General features: G+C 41.2%; 1 protein-coding gene across 1 annotated transcript; it reads left to right on the forward strand.

The window, feature by feature from the left end:
- The first annotated feature begins 11,858 nt into the window (after positions 1-11,858).
- Positions 11,859-14,463, forward strand: LOC146581757 (uncharacterized). Its single transcript, XM_085245645.1, has 4 exons — positions 11,859-11,863; positions 12,194-12,711; positions 14,060-14,181; positions 14,386-14,463. The coding sequence occupies exons 1-4, from the start codon at positions 11,859-11,861 to the stop codon at positions 14,461-14,463; spliced, it is 723 nt and encodes a 240-aa protein (XP_085101771.1).
- Positions 14,464-20,741: the final 6,278 nt, after the last annotated feature.

Raw genomic sequence — 20,741 nt, forward strand, 5'->3', positions numbered from 1 at the left:
TGTTGTGGGCTTTTTGTAATTTGTTGTGGGGGTTTTGTATTTTGTTGTGGGCTTTTTGTATTTTGTTGTGGGCTTTTTGTAATTTGTTGTGGGCTTTTTGTAATTTGTTGTGGGGTTTTTGTATTTTGTTGTGGGGTTTTTGTAATTTGTTGTGGGCTTTTTGTATTTTGTTGTGGGCTTTTTGTATTTTGTTGTGGGCTTTTTGTAATTTGTTGCAGTTTTTTAATTTGTTGCGATTTGCACTTCCCAGCCACCGTAGACTTGAGATATGATAATAATATAATATATATAATATATACCACATTTCAATTATTTATTTTTACCAGTGAAACCAATATAACATCTCCACACTCACAAATATACATTTCTGACATTCAAAAACAAAACAAAAACAAATCAGCGACCAATATAGCCACCTTTCTTTGCAAGGACACTCAAAAGCCTGCCATCCATGGATTCTGTCAGTGTTTTGATCTGTTCACCATCAACATTGCGTGCAGCAGCAACCACAGCCTCCCAGACACTGTTCAGAGAGGTGTACTGTTTTCCCTCCTTGTAAATCTCACATTTGATGATGGACCACAGGTTCTAAATTGATCAGGTGAACAAGGAGGCCATGTCATTAGTTTTTCTTCTTTTATACCCTTTCTTGCCAGCCACGCTGTGGAGTACTTGGACGCGTGTGATGGAGCATTGTCCTGCATGAAAATCATGTTTTTCTTGAAGGATGCAGACTTCTTCCTGTACCACTGCTTGAAGAAGGTGTCTTCCAGAAACTGGCAGTAGGACTGGGAGTTGAGCTTGACTCCATCCTCAACCCGAAAAGGCCCCACAAGCTCATCTTTGATGATACCAGCCCAAACCAGTACTCCACCTTGCTGGCGTCTGAGTCGGACTGGAGCTCTCTGCCCTTTACCAATCCAGCCACGGGCCCATCCATCTGGCCCATCAAGACTCACTCTCATTTCATCAGTCCATAAAACCTTAGAAAAATCAGTCTTGAGATATTTCTTGGCCCAGTCTTGACGTTTCAGCTTGTGTGTCTTGTTCAGTGGTGGTCGTCTTTCAGCCTTTCTTACCTTGGCCATGTCTCTGAGTATTGCACACCTTGTGCTTTTGGGCACTCCAGTGATGTTGCAGCTCTGAAATATGGCCAAACTGGTGGCAAGTGGCATCTTGGCAGCTGCACGCTTGACTTTTCTCAGTTCATGGGCAGTTATTTTGCGCCTTGGTTTTTCCACACGCTTCTTGCAACCCTGTTGACTATTTTGAATGAAACGCTTGATTGTTTGATGAGCACGCTTCAGAAGCTTTGCAATTTTGAGACTGCTGCATCCCTCTGCAAGATATCTCACTATTTTTGACTTTTCTGAGCCTGTCAAGTCCTTCTTTTGACCCATTTTGCCAAAGGAAAGGACGTTGCCTAATAATTATGCACACCTGATATAGGGTGTTGATGTCATTAGACCACACCCCTTCTCATTACAGAGATGCACATCACCTAATATGCTTAATTGGTAGTAGGCTTTCGAGCCTATGCAGCTTGGAGTAAGACAACATGCATGAAGAGGATGATGTGGACAAAATACTCATTTGCCTAATAATTCTGCACTCCCTGTATAGTGAAGTCTGCAGGTTTCCTAACAGCAAAATTTGTTTTGTGCCCAAATCATTTTGCAGATCATTAGAATGAAAGTTATTGGCCATGTTTGCATAGCCCTTTTTAAAATGATGCTTTCATGACACTACTGTATGTTGGGTGGCGGTCAGGGCTATCCAGACTGACAATTGGGACATTGAATGTCACCTCTCCGGTGGGGAGGGAGCCTGAGATTGTCTAAATTGGAGTCTGTTCTATGCCAACTGCAGAAATTTTTTTTTTAAGAAAGCAATTAAGTTCATGTTCCAAAAAATATGATTGTTTGCTTGCAGGACACCAGGAGAGATGAGTCCTCCGTCACAGATGGGGTGGTCAGTGAAGATAGTCGCCTGCAGGTTCAAGCTCATTGCATCTCCAACCCCCATCCACTGCCACTGTACTTAAGGGAAGTTAAAGACTTTCTCTGCACTTACATTTGGATCACCTCGATCCATGATAGTCATTCAGGCAGTAATGCCTGGACTGGAAACAAGGCATCCTTAAAACATTACAACATTCCAGCTCCTGTGTTGGAATGAAAAACAAATGTGTTGTTTAAATCACTGACTGCATTTGTGACAGAACAATAAATATATTTTATTTTGTGGTAGGCCTAAACTTATTTTCAGAATAATTAAATCTGAGACTTTGTTTCACTGTAAGAATATAACAGTGATGGCAATATAATTGTTTGTTGTTCAGCAGAACAGTGTCCAGTATGTTAGCTGTTGTACTTTTTTGCCTTTGAAAATAAAAGTTGGGCTCATTTTAACATCATTACAAAAAGTGTTGTTAATTATTTTTAATCATATTCAGGTTACCACAAATTGTGTTTTCATTTAGTTGAACTTGAAATGTTTGTCAGTAGGTAAACAATTAGTATTGTACAGTCAGAAATTGTGACTAATTGTGACTGTACTATTGTACTGTACTATTGTACAGTCACAATTAGTATTGTACAGCCTATTCTTAATACTGCAGACTTGCAATGAATAAGTTGTCCTAACAGTCATCTTAAGTAAACTTTACTCAATTTTTTTGAGTTTTGGGAACTAACGAGGTTGTACAGTGTACTCAAAATGAGTAAATTGCCCTAGCTTAATTATCTTAAGTAGAACTTTTTTGAGGCAACAAGTTTGCATAGTTTTTTTGGGTTCTGTGAACTAATTAGATTTTACAGTGCAGAGCCAGGAAACTCGAGCTGTCATCTAGTCTAACTCTAACCACACCTTCGCCTTTTAATCGTTTTGTTTGAGTAAAAAAAGTATTACTGTAAGGGTTCTTGGATTCTGGTTTATTTCTTTATGATCTCTACGTTTCCCTAGTTTCGTTTGCTGAGAAGTTTTAATTAGTACTTCTAGTTATGGTTGTTTTAGTATTTGGTCCTGCTCATGTTTGGTCTTATCTGTGTCTTATTTATCTGGGTCTTGCCCCTATGTGTTTCCTCCCCAGCATTTCCTGCATTGCCGTCATGTTTGTCTAGTTGCCTGTTTTCCCCAGTCGTGTCTGTTTGTGTGTTCCTGTTACTTCCTGTTTTACTTTGGTAGTCTCCGGTCTGTGTGCGCCATGTTCTGTTTTGCTCTCTTACTTTGAAGGTACCTCGTCTCATGTGTTATGTTCAGCTTTGCAGCCTCTGTCTCGTTGTGTGATGATTTTTCTTTGCTGCATCCTGCTGCTGTCTCCGGGCAGATTTTAATCTCTCTGTCAGTGTTGACAACTCCATTCATTAAGGAGGCTGTAATAATATACAGATAATTTAAAGATGTTAAGTGGATTAAGATGGAATTGTAAAATGAATGATAACATCTTGACTTCAGTGTGTTTCACTGCTGTTTGAAGATCATTTCCAACGCTGCTAATGGATTTATAATCTTCCAAAGCATCACAGTGCGCTTTGGTGAAATTATTACCAGGCTTTCTGCTGTGAGACTAATTAATTTTTAAGGGATTTATTATTAATTGACTTTGTTGTTATTTATAACTGCTTTCTGTTGTATTTTATGTTTCCTGGGTTTTATAAAACTTGTCTGTGAATGTGTCCCTGATGTCTTTCCATTGAATTATTCGATTCTCTCTGTGCTGCTGCAAATATCAGTGTGGTGCATTGTAGACCTGTCCACTAAGACAAAAAAATACTGAGGCTCCGTTCAGCTGAACTTCTGTGAAGCATACACATACAGATCCATAGTGCTAATTGTTCTGACTTTGCACACACACAAGAACAGAAAGCGGGTTCCTTTTGTTCATCTCTGTCTGTCAGCTCTCTACCAGTTCAGAGGCTCCAACCATTTTCCTGAGCTTTGACTTTACGCGTTATAAAGTCTATGCAAGCAATAAAAACAATATATAAAACATGAATTCCAAACCTGTTTGATAAAATGAGTTCTAATGAATGTGTAGCCAAAGTAAAATCATCTGTGGCAAATATATAAACAGACTTCTAGCAAAAGAAGAGTCAGACAGTTTGAGTAAGGTTTCGGTCGCACAAGAAGGTCAGCAACCATCTGGGAACTACCAAGTCTGCATTCCCTGGCTGGTTGGTGACAGGTTGCTGGTGATATTGGTGACAAAGAGGTCCTTCAGATTACTTTGGTCACTAGCATGTAGTTTGCATGGAAGATGCCAGCTTGTCTGTAAACACTCGCTAACAAACCACTCAGTAAAACTTGGGCAGCTTACACCAGAAAAGGAGAATGTTTACTATTGTTTAGCAAATAGTTTACAATTGTTGGCAGTCTTTACAACTAATTTCACGACTGACAGAAACTTCGAGAAACTGCTCACAACCATCAGAGAATCTATACTTCATCTAGACTCCACACATCTGTATGTAAATGAACAAAGCTTCAGATGAGCTTATAGAGCACTTCAGCAGCACAGGAGCATTTTTAGAAATATTAACTGTGTTTTAATATTTTCTGACAATAAACACAAAAGCATGTGGTTTTCCAAAATCACAACATGAAGCCAGATTTCTCTTTTTCTTATCTATCAAAAGGATATGAATACAAAAAGATGACTGAACGGATACTAAAACAAATAAACCAATTTGATTTTCGACCCCCAAAATCAAATTGGGTGGTTGTTACATGCATAAGATCCAAACTTGTAATTTGAACTAAATAATTCCATGTTTCTATGGTGAACGTAATTAAATCATGTAGCATCTGCAAGAAATTCAGCAACTTAATTTGTTCTTGTTGAGATGACATCATACAATCTAGTAAGAGTGGCTGGATCCAGGCAACTAACCGCTCCTCTTCTGTTGACCAACCAGGTTGTCCAAGTGGAGATCCAGCTGAGCCAGGAACTTTGTTTGAGGGGGGATAGTGGCAATTCTCTTAAACTCAGCGTTGATCTGAAAACATGAGCACAGAGAAATGAGCTTCAAAGGTTTAATACCTGGAAGAAGGCCGCAATCACTCATGCTGAAGAAATGGGCTGTCAAATAACAACTGTGCCTTAACCATTTTAGGCTAATACCACAAGAACACCGTGTATGAGGCGAACCTTACCTCATGGAAATCAAATAGAGCAGGCCATCTTGCCATGAAAGCCTCCACCATTGGTGCATCACGAACAACTTTATGTCTTCTGTATGAAAAAGTCTTTTCCATCTTTAGTTTCACCAACTCTGTTACTCTTTTTTTTATGTCCATGTGGTGGGCTTTGACATGTCAATAGCTTTAAGAGTCCCCTTGTCTGCTACTTCTGAAACTGAGGTAAGGTTAAGAAACTCATTCCCAAACAAGGAATCCATAAACTGAAGTCTGAAACTGCCCTGAAGACAACACTGTCTCTTGACTTCAACGATGAGATCCTCAGTTGATTCAGGCGCTCCATTAGAGAGTGAGCCTTCGACAGGTTCCGTCAGCCAAAACAGTCTTTAGGACCATAGGACTCCCCATAGGACTCTGTAGGAAAAAAAGAATTACTATCAGACATTCAGAAAGAATCATTTCAGTTTAGTTTTCATAAAGCTATCCATACCCAATACTCAAAGTTATAAAGATCAGACATAAAAAAGAAGAATTTATCTAATGAAATACATGCGACTGAACCTATTACACTTATATGAACACCTTTTATTTCTATATGCCATTTTAAAGTCACAATGTGGACTGATCCAATCTCATAGTCAACCAATGGATAAGTATCAAGGAGTTCACAGAGTGAAGCGAGAGTGAATATTCTTGTGGATACTGGGCGGAGCTCAAAAGCTCTGTCGTGCTCTCTGTACCAGCCACCAAGCTCTCTGACAATGTAGAATATGCTGTGGTACAATGCAGATATGGTTTTTCAGTATTCTGGCAATCCACCTGCTGCCCTTTGGGCCAGTACCATTCCATTTCTATAAGTTATGCCCTTTAATGTCACACACTGTGCAAAGTTGACCTCTAGAATGTCAGGGAATATGTACCTAAAGACTTAAGCTATCTCCTCTTTAAGCAAATCCACTAGAAAGGCCGATACAGCTGAGCTCTCTAATTCAGACTTGCCAAGAGATGGGGAGTTTAGATAGTAAGCTATCATCATCTGATGTTTTGACTTCTGTAATCATAAAGGTAAAAATTCCACCATCACATAAAACATTAATTTTAATTGAAAAAAGGTATTCCAGTCCAGAAGAGCATCAATGGTTTTTTAAAGTACCAATCTTTCCCTCATTTATACATAATGTTTTGAGAAGCAGCTCACATATGTTCTACACAAAGTAGAAAAAAAGAGGGGGGGGGGAAGGGTCCTAATTTGTTTTGGGCCGATGTTGGAAAGTTCACAATACATCACTTAATAAGACATAGTCTGTTGAACAAACTTATCTCCTTGTAGATATCTGCTGTATTATTTGGGCATGATCGATAGAATAGTCAAGTAAGTGACACTTCACCTAAAACAATGACTAAATGGAAAAATGATTTGGCATTTATGGGCACAGGTTCTCAAACCCACGTCTAAGGTGGCAGGATGCTTATTATAACTTGAGTGCATGTCATCAGCAAGAATTAAGGTATGGCACTGTGGCCCTCCCAGCTTCTGAAACTCTGACGGTTACAGCCAGACTAATTAGCCAATGTAGCCATAGCTAGCACGAGTAACACAAACACTATTGCTCTCTCAGTGACGTTTTAACTTGCTAAGCCATCAAAAACGTCAGTGCTCTCTGTCACATGCATAAATTCCATATCTGACCGACAACAGCTGCTTTCTCCCGACTATGTGCAATTTGTTAATATTTTTCAGCTTTGGCCACAAAGCTAATACCAACTTTAGCTAGCACTGTAAAAACAACATGTAGATGCATTACAGATTACGTTTCATATAGCATGCACTACAACAATTCTGTGAAAACGTACCCAACTAAAACAAATGTATTTAAATTACTTACCTTCTCACTATGCCTGACTCAGTGCCAAAGGTTGCATGTGGCTGAACAGTCTTCCAGAATCTGGCGGTCAATTGCGCTCTCCTTAAATTATGCTGTTGTCTTATTGGATAAGGTAGGTCCTATTATCCAATCAAATTTAGTTGTTGTCTTTGAATATATTGCATCATTTCCGGTTGTGGTCAAACATGATTACAATGGTTTTAGTATTCTAATTTAGTCACTTTAAATCAATGCAAGAAAAATGAGTAGTCTCAGTATTGTTTATAATCAAGTAAATGGTACTTTATTTAATCATGTAAATAAGAGAAACATGAGAGGCTTGTGTAGCATTAACTAAATTCATTTGTGCAAATTCAAAAGCCTGCCAATTCCCATTATTTCAGTGTACCCTGTCCCTCTTGCCCTATCACTTCCGCAGCCCAGATAAAGCTAAGAAGATGGGTGGATTGAAAGTTGCTGTAAATCCATTGATTTCTTTTGTTGAACATTACTTAATATGAATACAACATGTACTACAGACATAAGTTACATTTCATTCATTCAACAAGATTATCATTGGTGTAACAAACAACTATTTTACTAGTTCATGTAACAAGACAGATTTTTGATGTGCCAAAGTGTTTAAACAATATAAGATGGATTTAAATAAATTTAATTAGACTAACGTGGTGCAAACATGTTGATTGAACAAAAGTCAAATTAATTGAATGTTAATGTTAATATTATGTTAAACCTACACACATATATTGTGTTGACACAACACAATCAAGATGGATTAATATAACATGATTTGTTTAGATGGAATATAAGTGGCAAGATAAAATTACGTTCATCCAATGAATTATTTTTTTGAGTGCACAGCATCAAACACTTAAATGTCTTCAGAAGCATTAAAATATGATGCCAGGTGAGCAGCCTAGTGTGAGTTGTGCGTCACAGCACCAACTACCACGGACAGTTTGTCATTTGGGGAAATTAGAACTGGCTCAGATTACAGAACAAGCTCAAAGAGAGACATACAGAGACCACAGAAATATGGTAAAAATAAAACAAAAGTGCACAAAAGACACAGTTAAGTTAGAAAGCACACAAAACAGGCTACCTGACTTATATTTGGGTCATAGATTAGACAGGCAACTCCAAAACCAGCAAAAGAAACACAAGAATTAACATCAGCTGAGGCTTCATTGCATCCAGAGATGCAGGTTGGTGCATGTCTTTGTGTGTGTGTGTGTGTGTGTGTGTGTGTGTGTGTGTGTGTGTGTGTGTGTGTGTGTGTGTTTGTGTGTATTTGTGTTATCCTAGCCTCTGGGAACTGAAGCCACACGGAGCATATACTCTGTCCCACGATGTGTGTGTGTGTGTGTGCACCTGCAATCACAGTCTTCACCGGAGATCTGTACTGACAGTTGAGCCTCGCAGCAGCAGTTTCAGTCACATGAAACACCGAGAACGAGGAATCTTTTTATGTTAAACACACACGCACACACCGCCGTGTCTCTGTTGTCAGTTAACTTTGGGACAGAAGCCATCAGCCTCGAGCCTCTGCAGCACACACAAGAACACTGATTCAGTCACGTATCACTGATGGATTCGAGTTAGAGATGCTTATCAGATATCGAGGGCAGCACACTCACAGCATCTCTGCTCAACTGTAGATGTTTCCTGGTATCAGTGTGTATCGGATTTGTAGAAAAGTTTGCATTTTACAAGGTATGCTCCCTGAAATAGTACATCCAGGCCACTGTGCCCTACAACATGCTCAGTTGTATGCTTACAGATTCAGATTTGCTGTTTCTCAGCTCATCAGGATGCAGGATCCCTACAAACTGGAACAGAATTGTTATTTGGTGATTTGTATTAAAAGATCTTCCCCAGTTTAAGATGTGACAGACAGGTGAATGAACTTTTTTTTTTATTTTTTATTTTTTTACAAATTTATAGCATCAAACTACTGCGGAGCTCCTTGGTTAACAGAATTATGTTTGACTCTGAGATTTAAAGAAGCAGAATAAGGTGTTTAGATGACCTCCCACCAAGCCCCATTCTTCCTCTGCCTGCTCTTGAACACTTTAACACCTGTGTCATGAAATTCATCTTGACTCTTGACTCATCTTGAGAGTCAAAAGAAAGCAATCAGCAATATTCACCAAATGCAGCAGGCTGGAGACAACTTTGGTTGGTTTCATTATAGTGTGTAAGCAGAGAAATAAGACACAAAAAACTAAAAAGTAGGATGGACCAAAAGGTGTGCAGGATCCTCCAGAGTTATGAATCTTTAACGTCTTAGCCTCTCATAATGCATGCAGCCTTGATAAAAACATCCCTGTTAGCATCCTAATAGCAGACGTGCCAGCCGTAAAATACCAATAGAGCATGTCCTTTTGCCATTATTCTGCATCAGACTGTTCACTCCATCTGTCAAATGGGTTGAATTATTCAGTTCCAAAAATGCTTATTCTTACTCCTTTGAGTGAGGAGCAGCTCTGCCAGCGCATCAAGAATAAAGATTTTTACTTGAAATCGCTTTCCTCATTTCTGTTTGTTTGTGTGTGTGTGTGTGTGTGTGTGTGTGTGTGTGTGTGTGTGTGTGAGTGAGAGAGAGAGAGAGAGAGAGAGAGAGAGAGAGAGAGGGAGAAATCGATCTAAGTTGCTGTGTAATCAGATTCTCACACTACTATGTGTTGTAAGTGAAAAGGTTAAGGGAGTGGCTGTAGAGATATAAAAACAGCTTTTATCCCTCAAACACTACAAATGTACTTCCATGATACTTCTGATACTGCAGTTGCAAGCTTCTCTGTGCTGGACCATCCAGGGACGTCCATCTCTCCACCCTGGAACACCCATTTTCTCCACGTTTCTCATCCCACAGAATGTTTGTGTCTCTCACCTCCAGAAGGTGTTCTTGAGTTCTGCTTCTTTCCAGAAATTGTCTCAGGTCTCGATATCTGACAGTAGTTAGATGTTGGTTGATGTTCACAAGGGGTTTAGGGACTTTTACAGCACTGTCCAGCTCTACTAGAGTAACTGCCTGTCTCATAGATTCTCCTCCATGCTCTTGAGACTGCTGCGAGACAGCAAACCTTCTGACAATAGTGCACATTGACCTGCAATCCTGGAGGAGTTGGACTACCTGTGCAGCCTCTGTGGGGTCCAGGTATATCCTCATGCTACTAGCAGTGACATATGAAATGTCAGTGTCCTCCACCTGTAAAACACTTTTGGGCTTGTCTCATTGTTGCCCCTCTCGTGTATCTGACCAACTCACTGACAACTTCACTGACGTGATGCTGAACCCTGATTAAAAAGTGTTCCTTTAATTTTTACTGGAGCGGTGTACATACTTTGTTTTCTTTCTGTCCATACTCTCAGCATGTCCTCCTGCGAGGACCTACACTCTTATTCAATCTTGCATTCATACTATGAATCCTTGTCAAGAACACAGTGTGTAAATACACACACATGTAATCTGACCTTCATTTGTAATGTAATTTATTTGGTCAAGTACAAATTCACTTTAGTCTCGACCTCCCCGCTTTGAACACGCAGGGACGTTTCGGTGTCCTCCCACCTCTGCATGCTCAGCTGTAATTCATTTTAAGACGGTCTTAAATATATTTGGTAGATAAGTGAAGAAAGGAGGCACGCTATCTCTGCTGTCTGGCCTGGAACAGAGGCAGACTGTTAACAAAACAAAGCAATTTCCCAGCACAAAGGCAGAGAGAGAGCAATCTATCATCGGCCCATGAGAGTCGGAGGCAGGCAGCGCCCGGGCTGGAAAATGGGCAGAAGCTCTTGTTTGTGACCGAGACTTCGGCTTAAATCTGCCTCTGTAAGGAAGTCAAAATAAATAAATAAAATTGGATTTAGGCACTGTCTGCAATGACTTGTTGGCAGGCAGTGGCTTCCTGTTCATCAATGTCTTTGCTAAAAAATACAGGTAGAAACGAGACAAGGAAAAAGAAACGTAGACCTCTGTTCCAGCTCCACTTGTACATCCTGCTTGAATAATCTGACTGGGATCATTCATAGCGGCTCAACACCGTTCTAAATCGATGTTTCAAACACTTCTGTGAATATTTAAAGAGGCATTAGGTGATATTTTCCCCTCCCTGTTGTACAAAATGACCACACAATATATTACAGCTGCAGTAGCTGATGGGGTAGTTGATCAATACTAGTGACTCAGCACTCGCTTTGCCAGCTGCTGAGATTTTTGCTTTTCATTCATTCCTCCTCTTGTAATTTGGAGACATTCTGCTCAACAATGAACATTACCGCCTGTTTTATTAAAGAAGACGTCTTCATTTTATCTGCATGTTGCACAGCCGATAAACTCTCCTCAGTCTTAATGGCAGCTGGAGATGGGGACGGTGCCACATGACACCGTGATATCTCATTTCTTGATGACTGGATGCCATTTCTTTATATCATCATTTATATACAGTACATTTGCACATCATCTATTATCCCTGCAGTGATTAAATGCAAGCTGCTTTGGGCCAGTGTCAAATTAATTCATTTTAATGAATACAGAAAATGTCTAACAAATGAGAAAGCACGCTAACGGCAAAATGAAAACCCAAGTTATTTAAAAAATGTCCTGTGGGTACCTGCAACTACACACCGATTCTGAGTAGTCAGGAATAACCCTCATGACTGAGTCAGTACTGATCCTTGGCATGCGCTCAAATCAAATGTCTCAAGGCACTTTAAAACACTGATTTTAGATCTTAATACAAAAAGTTTGTAACTTATGCACTTTGTCCACAGACTACAACACAGATGGCTGCAAATTATGTTGTCGATCATGCTACAGAGAATTGGTCCGTTATGAGGTACACCTGTGATCCAGGTTACTGTCAGAAGTTCTTTCATATTGTAAAACCGCAGAACCTGTGACTTGTTCGCTCAAAAAGGACAAAAAGAAAGAAAGGCAGTAATATTTTGCACAGCTAAATCTGTACTGCTGGGCTTAACAGTTAATTCATGTAAATGTAAAAAAAAACTAAACATTTCCTAGATTTGTGTGTTTTTCAAATATGATAAGAGTAAATGCCAAATAGTTTTTAAAATGATGATTTCATTTATCAAGGGGGGAAAAAGTGAACACATCATCTGTATGCGACACAAACAACACAACAGCGCGGGATATTGTGGAGGCTCAGCGAGCCGGAGCAGCTCAGCGAGCCACCAGCTGAGGAGCCAGCACCGCTGTGGCTCAGCGAGCCACCAGCTGAGGAGCCAGCACCGCTGCCGGTGGAGCCAGCGCCACTGCCGGAGGAGCTCAGCGAGCCGGTGGAGCCAGCTGAGGAGCCAGCGCCGCTGCTGGAGGACCTCAATGAGCCGGAGCTGGAGTTCGGCGAGCGAGAGGAGCTCAGCGAGCCTGTGGAGCCCGCGCTGCCGCCGGAGGAGCTCGGAGGTCCGGAGGGACCCGCTCAGCCAGAACTGGAGGCCAGCGAGTCGGAGGGACCTCCACGTCTGGCGCGCCCTCCATGCCATCCACGTCCAGCGCGTCCACGTCAGCGACCAGTGCGTCATCGGCCATGTACCACACCTCGCTGTTGCTCACCGGAGCAGCGCTGCCGCCGTCGGACCCGGGGCAGGCCGCCGGAGGAGCAGCACCACCACCGTCGGACACGGGGCAGGCCGCCGGAGCTGCTGCGTTTCCACCAAGGGGTTGGAGGTAGGCCACCTGAACTGTTTTTCCGCCACTGCCTAACCCACCGCATGTCCCGCTTGTTTTGCCGTCCTGCGGGTCGGCCGCCAGAACTGTGTTTGCTGCCACTGGACCGGGGGTTTGCCTTTTGCACTGGGTTTTTCTTTTGTTGTTGTATGGTGTCTGTTTAACGGTGAGGTTTTACATGTTCCAGCAGAAAAACACACATGCACAGGATGGAGAGGAGAACACCAGAAAGTACACACAAACGGCACCAAAAATTGGCAAGGCGATCAGTGAGGACCGTCTAGCCGTGACAGTAATTGGCCAAAGGGCAAATGTGCACGTCCCAGGGCAGCGCGGGGGAAATATCACATTGTGTGCTGCCATAAGCCTTCGAGGGCTTCTGCATCATCATGCAAAACTAGGTCCATACAATAGCCAACATATACTCACATTTCTAGATGCTCTCCATAATATAGTTGTACAGAACAGACCAGATCAGCCCAGGTTTGTGGTGATATGGGATAATGTCAGTTTCCATCGGGCTGCTCTGGTCCAGGCCTGGTTCTCCAACCACAACCAACTTGAAGTGGTATACTTGCCCCCTTACTCACCATTTTTACAGTTTTTTACAGTCGCTAACAAGCGCCTACCCATACTTCAGATACTTTTTCTAAACTCTTAACACAGACCCACACCTACAAAACACAATTGGCCAAATGGATAATATCCTTCCCAAAAATACACTTTGTTAAATATATACTAACTCCTCATTTCAAAATTAGAACACATCTTTCTCTGCACACACTAACTGTACAAAAACACTATAAATCTGACTCAAAATGAAATTAGTCTGTCAAAGAATAACACTTGTTTTCACTTCACAAGGTACATGCAGTCAATCAAAGTACACCAGGTTTCAAAATACTGGCTATTATTGACATTACAAAAACTGCATAGACTTTTATGTTTCAGTGTCACAGGTATTTGCATGCGAAACATGCAATCCACCATATTGACACCAGAAATGTCTTGGTTGGTAACTGTATGTCCACATGTACAGTAATGTTCACATTCAAAAGCATTCCAGTAAAAAGAAAACAAGTTTTTGTTTCTTTACTGTTTACCACAGGAGGTACAGTAGAAACACGGTATGATAGGACAGAGAAAGTTTTACAGTATTGCTTACAGTGAACAAAATATCCATGAAACACACAAGAGCATTCTGAACAAAAAAACAACAGCAAAAAGCCAAGATAAAAAAAAAAAGGGAGGGGGGGCTAAAAAAAGGCAAAAAATTTGCATCTAATCTCTGCGATCTTCAGGGTTAGGCCACATGTTTTCATCAACATCACATCTGATGTTATCCAAGTCGATACACCTGGGATAAAACCGCCTGGTATGTCGGATCCACCCTTGGCAATCGTCAACTGTGATGTCCCTGGAGCCGGCATCCATGGCTTCAAGGAGGGACATCTGGTCATGTGGCTGATGGTCATAAACCTTCCACCTCCATGCAGAAAAGAACTCCTCTATGGGGTTGAGGAAAGGTGAATAGGGTGGAAGGAAGAGACTTACCAGTCTTGGGTGGACTTCAAACCATGTTGTTATTGCTTGCAAGTGATGGAAAGCCACATTGTCCCAGGTAATTACAAAGGTCCTCATGTTTTCACCCTCCTGACCCTGCTCTGGAACCAGGCGCTGGTGGAGATCATTGAGAAAGGCAAGCAAGCGCTCTGTATTATAGGGTCCAACCTGACATCTGTGAAGGAGTAATCCTGCATTTGCAATTGCTGCACACATGGTAATGTTTGCCCCTCTCTGTCCTGGCACATCAACTGTGGCCCTTTTTCCAATTACATTTCGTCCACGTCGACGCCTTTTGGCCAGATTGAATCCTGCCTCATCGATGTATATGAATTCATGAGGGGCCTGGTTGGCCTCCAATTCCATAACTCTCTGAAACAAAGTTTATGTAAGTCATGTTATTACTGTATACCATACTGTACTGTAACCTAGTATTGTGTAGGTTACCTACTTGCAAAGTGCAAAGCTTATAGAACTGGACATTGGATTGAATATACACTGTACCTGGACATATTGTCATCGTAGCTCCTTGACCCTCTCACTGTTCCTCTCAAAGGGAACAGTGTAGAGCTGCTTCATCCACACTCTGTGTTTGGACAATGTCCGCGTAATGGTTGTGAGGCTGATTCTATCGATATTGTCAAATATCTCATGGTCCGCCACAATTCTAGTTTGAATTTCACGCAGTTTTATTGCATTATTTGCAGTAACCATTTCTACAATGGCAAGCTCCTGATCATTACTGAGGAGCTTTCCTCTTCCCCCAGAGGGTGGAAGACGTTGCATTCTTTAGAAAGACAAAAAATTCAACATATGCATTACTGTATGACCATATTGACATGTCAAGTGAGAATAGAAACAATCCATGTAAAATGCAATACTTACCTGTTGGTTTGTTGAAAGATGCGTATAATGGAGGCAACCGTTGACCGCCTCAAATTGGGCTGCACTCTTTCACCAGCCTCTCTTAGTGAAAGACCATGGTTGATTACATGGTCAATGATAGTGGCACGAATTTCATCACTGACTACTGTTCTTGCAGCCCTTGGAATGCCACCACCACGCATTCTTACACCTCTACCTTGCCCTCTCCTTGGGCCTGCTCTTCTCCCTGGGCCCCTTGCTCTTACTCTTCCTCGACCAGACATTACAGTGTTTGTCTTTTTTTTGTTTCCAAAAACATCACTCCTCAAGGTCTTGCCTTATAAACCCCACTGAGTCTAAGCCAGAATGGAAGAAGCTGTGGTTGGCCCAATTTACCCAACATAAATAAGCTGTGTCTCAATTATTCAGTTGTTTGTTTATTATCAGCTGAGATATATTTTTGATATTGATATTGTTTTTGTACTGATATCATTGCAGAAGCAGAGGCTTTTATACTGTATCTAAGGTTTGGAATATTGTTTTTGCTATTGTGGGATGTTGTGTGTTAACATTCGTAGATACTACAAAAACAGTCCATAATTTTGTTGGGAGGTATAGCTTGTCTGTTAAGAAAATGTAAGCATTGTGGAAATGTGTTCACTGACTGCATATTGGGTGAACACGACATGAAATGTGTGAATGGTATGGCCACAACAGACCGATGCTGTGCTAATTGTGTTTAGAGTTTTGCAAATGTGACAACTGTTTGGACAAACGCTTGTTAGCGACTGTAAAAAACTGTAAACCCTATAGAGGAATTTTTTTTGGCTTGGAGATGGCGTGTATATGACCGCCAACAACATGCCCGCATGCCTCTTCTGCGGGTAATGGAACAGGCCTGTGGTGACATTCAGGTGACAGCAATCCATGGATGGTTTCGGCATGCAAGAGGATATTTACCCCGGTGCCTAGCGAGAGAAGACATTGCTTGCAATGTCGATGAGGTCCTGTGGCCAAACCCCAACAGACCGTGGGATCCATGAGCCCACGTATGCACAATTGTCATGATTTTTTGTGTTTACAGTATAGTGTTTTTTCTATTACTGTATTATGGTTTTTTGGTTTTTTGTTTTTTTTTTGCTTTATCTCAATTCATGGTACTGCAATGTACAGTGCTGCAATGTACAATATTGAGTAGGCCTATTTGCTTTTTGGTTGTTTGAAAATGTGTCTCCTGAAAATATGCCTTCTGAATAAACAATGGAAATCAAAGACTGCAGTGTTTTATATAAAGTAGACTAGTGTGTTCCCCCTGATGTGTAAGTGTTTGCATATGGTGCAGGTATGTGTCATTTTGTCAACAGAGTTACATTTTGACAAAGGAATGTTAGGTTTTGACAGCAGAGTTTAGGTTTTGAGAGTGGAGTTTCAATTTGGCACAGATGTGAATGGTATAATTTCCTAGTGTTGTGTCATGTTTACTTGTGTTTAGAGTTTTGACACAATGAGCGAAGTTTTGCAAAATGTGTTCAAGCAACGGGCAAAAACTGTAATATTCTTTGATTTAGTTAGGTTAGGTTTTGTTACTGGGCCTCCCCTGTGTTCCACGTGTCACATCGAGTCAGTTATGCTTTCATGTCTGTTGTTCCAGCGTCAAGCCCGCTTCTCTCTGTGTCATGTTTCATGTTTTATTTCTATAGTCCATCTGTAGTGTTGTCTGTTTTGCTTCTTGTATTGTGTGTGTGTGATTAGTCCCAGCTGTGTTTCCCTCCTGGTGCTCATTCCCTCCTTACCCTTCTGTGTATTTAGTCCTCTGTTTCTTGTTGGGTCATCTGCTTATATCTCCTTGTGGGTCCCAAGTCCCAGTTTTGGTTTTTTTTTGTTTGTTTGGTTTTTTTTACGTTTCAGAGTCCACATTCTCTTCACTCCACACCATCTGCCACTGCAGACATGACAGCACCAGCCACTACCACCTAATGGAAAACCCTAGAAACTGAGTCGAGTCAAGCCACGCTGAGTAGGTAGTAGTGGAAAATTGCTAAAAGAACCCAGAACAACATCTGCAGGCCTGACTTGGCTCAGCCAAGGTCAAAGGCCATGATTCAACAATAAAAAAGAGGATGGGCAAAAATGGCCTCCATGGTAGAGCTCCAAGGAGAAAACCGCTGTACTCATCTCACATCTGCCAATCTCACATCTCATGATACCTGAGAAAATATTTTGTGAACTGACGAGACAGAAGCGGAACTTTGTAGAAGGTTTGAGTCCCGTTACATCTGGCATCAAACTAACAGTATTTCAGAAAGAGAGCATCACAGAAACAGTGTGATTGTCTGCTGTCACGTTGGTTTGCTGCTTCAGGACGAATTGCCATAGCTGATAGAATCACAAATTCTGCCTCTACCAGAAAATCCTGAAGGTTTTGTCGGAGTCAAAGTGTGAACTGAGGTTCTTTGTCATGACCTTAAGCAGGGCGTTTAACACTGATACAGCTGAATTAAGTCTGCAAAGAAAACTGGAACAAAATTCCTTCACAGGGATGCAAAAGACACTCGCTGCTACAGTGCAGGTAGGTTTGGATAGCTTTTTTCCCTTAATAAATGAAATCATCATTTAAAAAGGAATTCTGTTATCTAATGTTAAAATTTGTTACATACCAAACTTTAATTTTGGCAAACTTTGGCATAAACTACAAATTGTATGTTTAACCACATAAGACAGAACAACCCGTTTACCGTCGTCACGTTAACGGACATGATCAGGTTTTTTTCTGTTAGTTTTGGTACTAAATGTGTTTTCTGCAACAACACAAACACAAAGTGCCAGTAAATTTACTGAATTCAGTTAATTAAAAGACTCCTACAGAGTTGTTTTTTTATTGGTTTAGCTGCATTTTCAATTACTCCACTGTCAAGCCTGTTAAAGAGAAACAACTGCTGATGTTTACAAAATGCAAAACTGCATTTCAATTCAGAGAAATACATTTCCATATTTATTCATATTTATATAATTACATCAATATGTATCGCAGGACATTTTCTTTTTGCTAAATCTAACCTGCATAAGGCTTCTTCCATTGCCTGCTCTATAACTGTGGACAGGAGCAGCCCCGGTCTGCATTCAGCTCTTATCAGCATTACTCAGAACTCTACAAAATACAGATAAAGTGAACTGTGTTGATCCCCGAGGGAGAATTTGGGTCGTTACGGCAGCAGAGAATGGAGAAGAAGAAGAGGATGATGGAGAATACAGAGTAAATAATATATTAAGCCATTTGAAAAAGTGAATTAAAGATGGTTAAGCAGTGAAGGAGTTTATGAAAGCCTGCGGTTTGTGGAAGTACAAATTTACAGTTGTTGACGTATCAGTGCAGTTAGAGGTCTGGTGTATGAGCCTTGGTGTGAAGGCTTCATATCCTGCTTTACTGGATGTGGGATGTTCAGGCTGAGGGAAACAATAGCTTATAGGAAAACAGGTTACACTCCTATTTAGAGCATAATTTCTCTCTCTGTCACATTCTCTCTCACTATCCTTTTCTGTGTATCTATCTTTGTTTTCCTAAGTCTCCTGCATCATTTTCATCTCTCCTCTTGCATCCTCTTTGCTGTACACGGAAATAAATGACCTCTTGTCTGTGTTGCACGCGTACAAAAACACTCCCCACAGCCCCATTCATAAAGGACATGAGTTAGATATTGAGCCAAAGAGAAAGGAGAGGCAGGGAAGGAAAGAGGGAGAGAGTAGAGGAGCACAGGGACATCAGCCAAGTGTGACAGTGGAGTCGTATTTCTCTCCCCGGCCGTCCGCTGTGGATTCTGAGCTGAATACTGAGCACGCCCACTGCAGAGCCCGAGGACAGACTGAAGAGAGCCACAGAGGTGGCCTGAGGACCAGATCAACCGCAAAGCCACCTGATGGGATCAGATCTTCCAAATCAGGTCTATGTGCAGCCCAAAGGCCACTTCAGATAAAAAAAGAAAAACAGCTGAAACTGGGAAACTAACTGTGATCGTCTACATTTATTCTATAAATATTAAGCAAGGGTGTGTAAAAAAAAAAAAAAAAAAAATTTAACCAAATGAACAAAACCGAAACTGCTCTAATGAAACTGTATTTGATTAACAAAGCAGGAATTACTGCATGATGACTTCACCAGCAAAATGAGAAAAAGGTGTATTTTATCCAGCAGAGCCGAGTGGATCACAATGCAGTGAACTGAATGTGATTAGATTAGTGGTGCAGTGAACACTGAGACAAAGACCGACAAGAAGGTTGGAAAGAAAGAAAAAAAGGCAAAGGGTGAAGGCTGCCCTGCACACAGTGCGTCTCAACTGAACTTTGGGTCCAACAATCACTCCTGATTGATGATCTTCCGTCTTAACAGATATTTTCAAGTATTCAGCATGTGGCTCTAATGTCCATATTTGTGTTACCATCCCTGCAGCTCATAGACACACAAGGTTTTAAAAAGGTAAAATACTGAAATGTCAGGTAAGCAAGCATAAAAGGGTAATTCTGCTCCTCCCAGCATCCTCCTCTGTTACACTAACCCTCTGCATCGTGCTTCTGACTTTCATTCCTCTTCTCTCCTGATCATACCTCCACCTCTCCATGCTCTCATCCCCCACTCCCTACTCTCACTGTAGGTCACAAACAAGAAGGGGCACAGAGCAGAGTTAATCCCACCCCCATTCGTGATGTTCATTTTGTAAACTATTGTCCTCGACTTGTGCACGCTCATTGGTCAATGAAGTTAGCCAATGAGCGTGCAGTGTCCCTTGGTTTCGCAGCAAGATGTACAACAGCTGTCGAGACTCACAGTAACGGCTCAAATGCGCACCTCCAGACGCAACGTACATTCAAAGTCTTTACTGAAGTATCACTGGTGTAGTTCCTGCTCCACTGGTGTGGTACTGGTAAATGGTCCAATAAGGGAGCCGGCAGAGGCAAAACCAGGAAACTGAATTGGTCCAAAAACACTGGGACACTACAAGAAAAACGATGGAATATTAATACTACAGCAGACGGTCAGCAAAGGAATTCAGGCATAACATACAGCTTAAATACACAGGGGACATGATTCAATGAAATACATTAGGGTAGAGCAGGTAATCATACAGGAGGCAGACAGATGAGCACGGGGGGGGTGTCACCCTGAAACCAGAGACAAGGGTGAGAAACAAAAGCATACACGAGGGGGAGAACAGCTCATAACTGATGGAGTCCAGAGGGGTCTCAGACCGCGTCCATCATTGGCCACATTTGCCAAAAAAAAAGTCTGAAACAATTTTTAAAAAACGTAAAAATGACTGATCACTGTTAGTCCTAACTACCTGGACTACTTTTTGGAGGCCCAGATCATCATTTATGACATGCCTGACTTTATATACTATAATTTATGTGAATGTAATTGAGTAAAGTACAGTTACAGCTTTTCTATCCTTTAATGTCAATAAAAAGATTTTAAGATGACATTTATGATAGCTGCACCGCTGTGGCTTTAACATAATTTGTACCCTACATAATGGTCTCATGGTGTAGCATGTTTTCTGCAGTTAGGTCATAAGGTCTTAAACAGACTAAAGCACATTTCATTTTATGTC

The sequence above is a fragment of the Mchenga conophoros genome, linkage group LG2 (genome assembly GCF_057382185.1).
Source record: "Mchenga conophoros isolate Kocher_MC1m ecotype Shallow Benthic linkage group LG2, M_conophoros_male_GT1.1, whole genome shotgun sequence".
NCBI lineage: Eukaryota > Metazoa > Chordata > Actinopteri > Cichliformes > Cichlidae > Mchenga > Mchenga conophoros.

Coding starts and splice junctions, on each gene's coding strand:
- LOC146581757 (XM_085245645.1), top strand. Junction 12,712..14,059: donor TTTCCACCAAGGGGTTGGAG/GTAGGCCACCTG, acceptor ATGTTATCCAAG/TCGATACACCTGGGATAAAA. Junction 14,182..14,385: donor ATCTGGTCATGTGGCTGATG/GTCATAAACCTT, acceptor CTCTGGAACCAG/GCGCTGGTGGAGATCATTGA.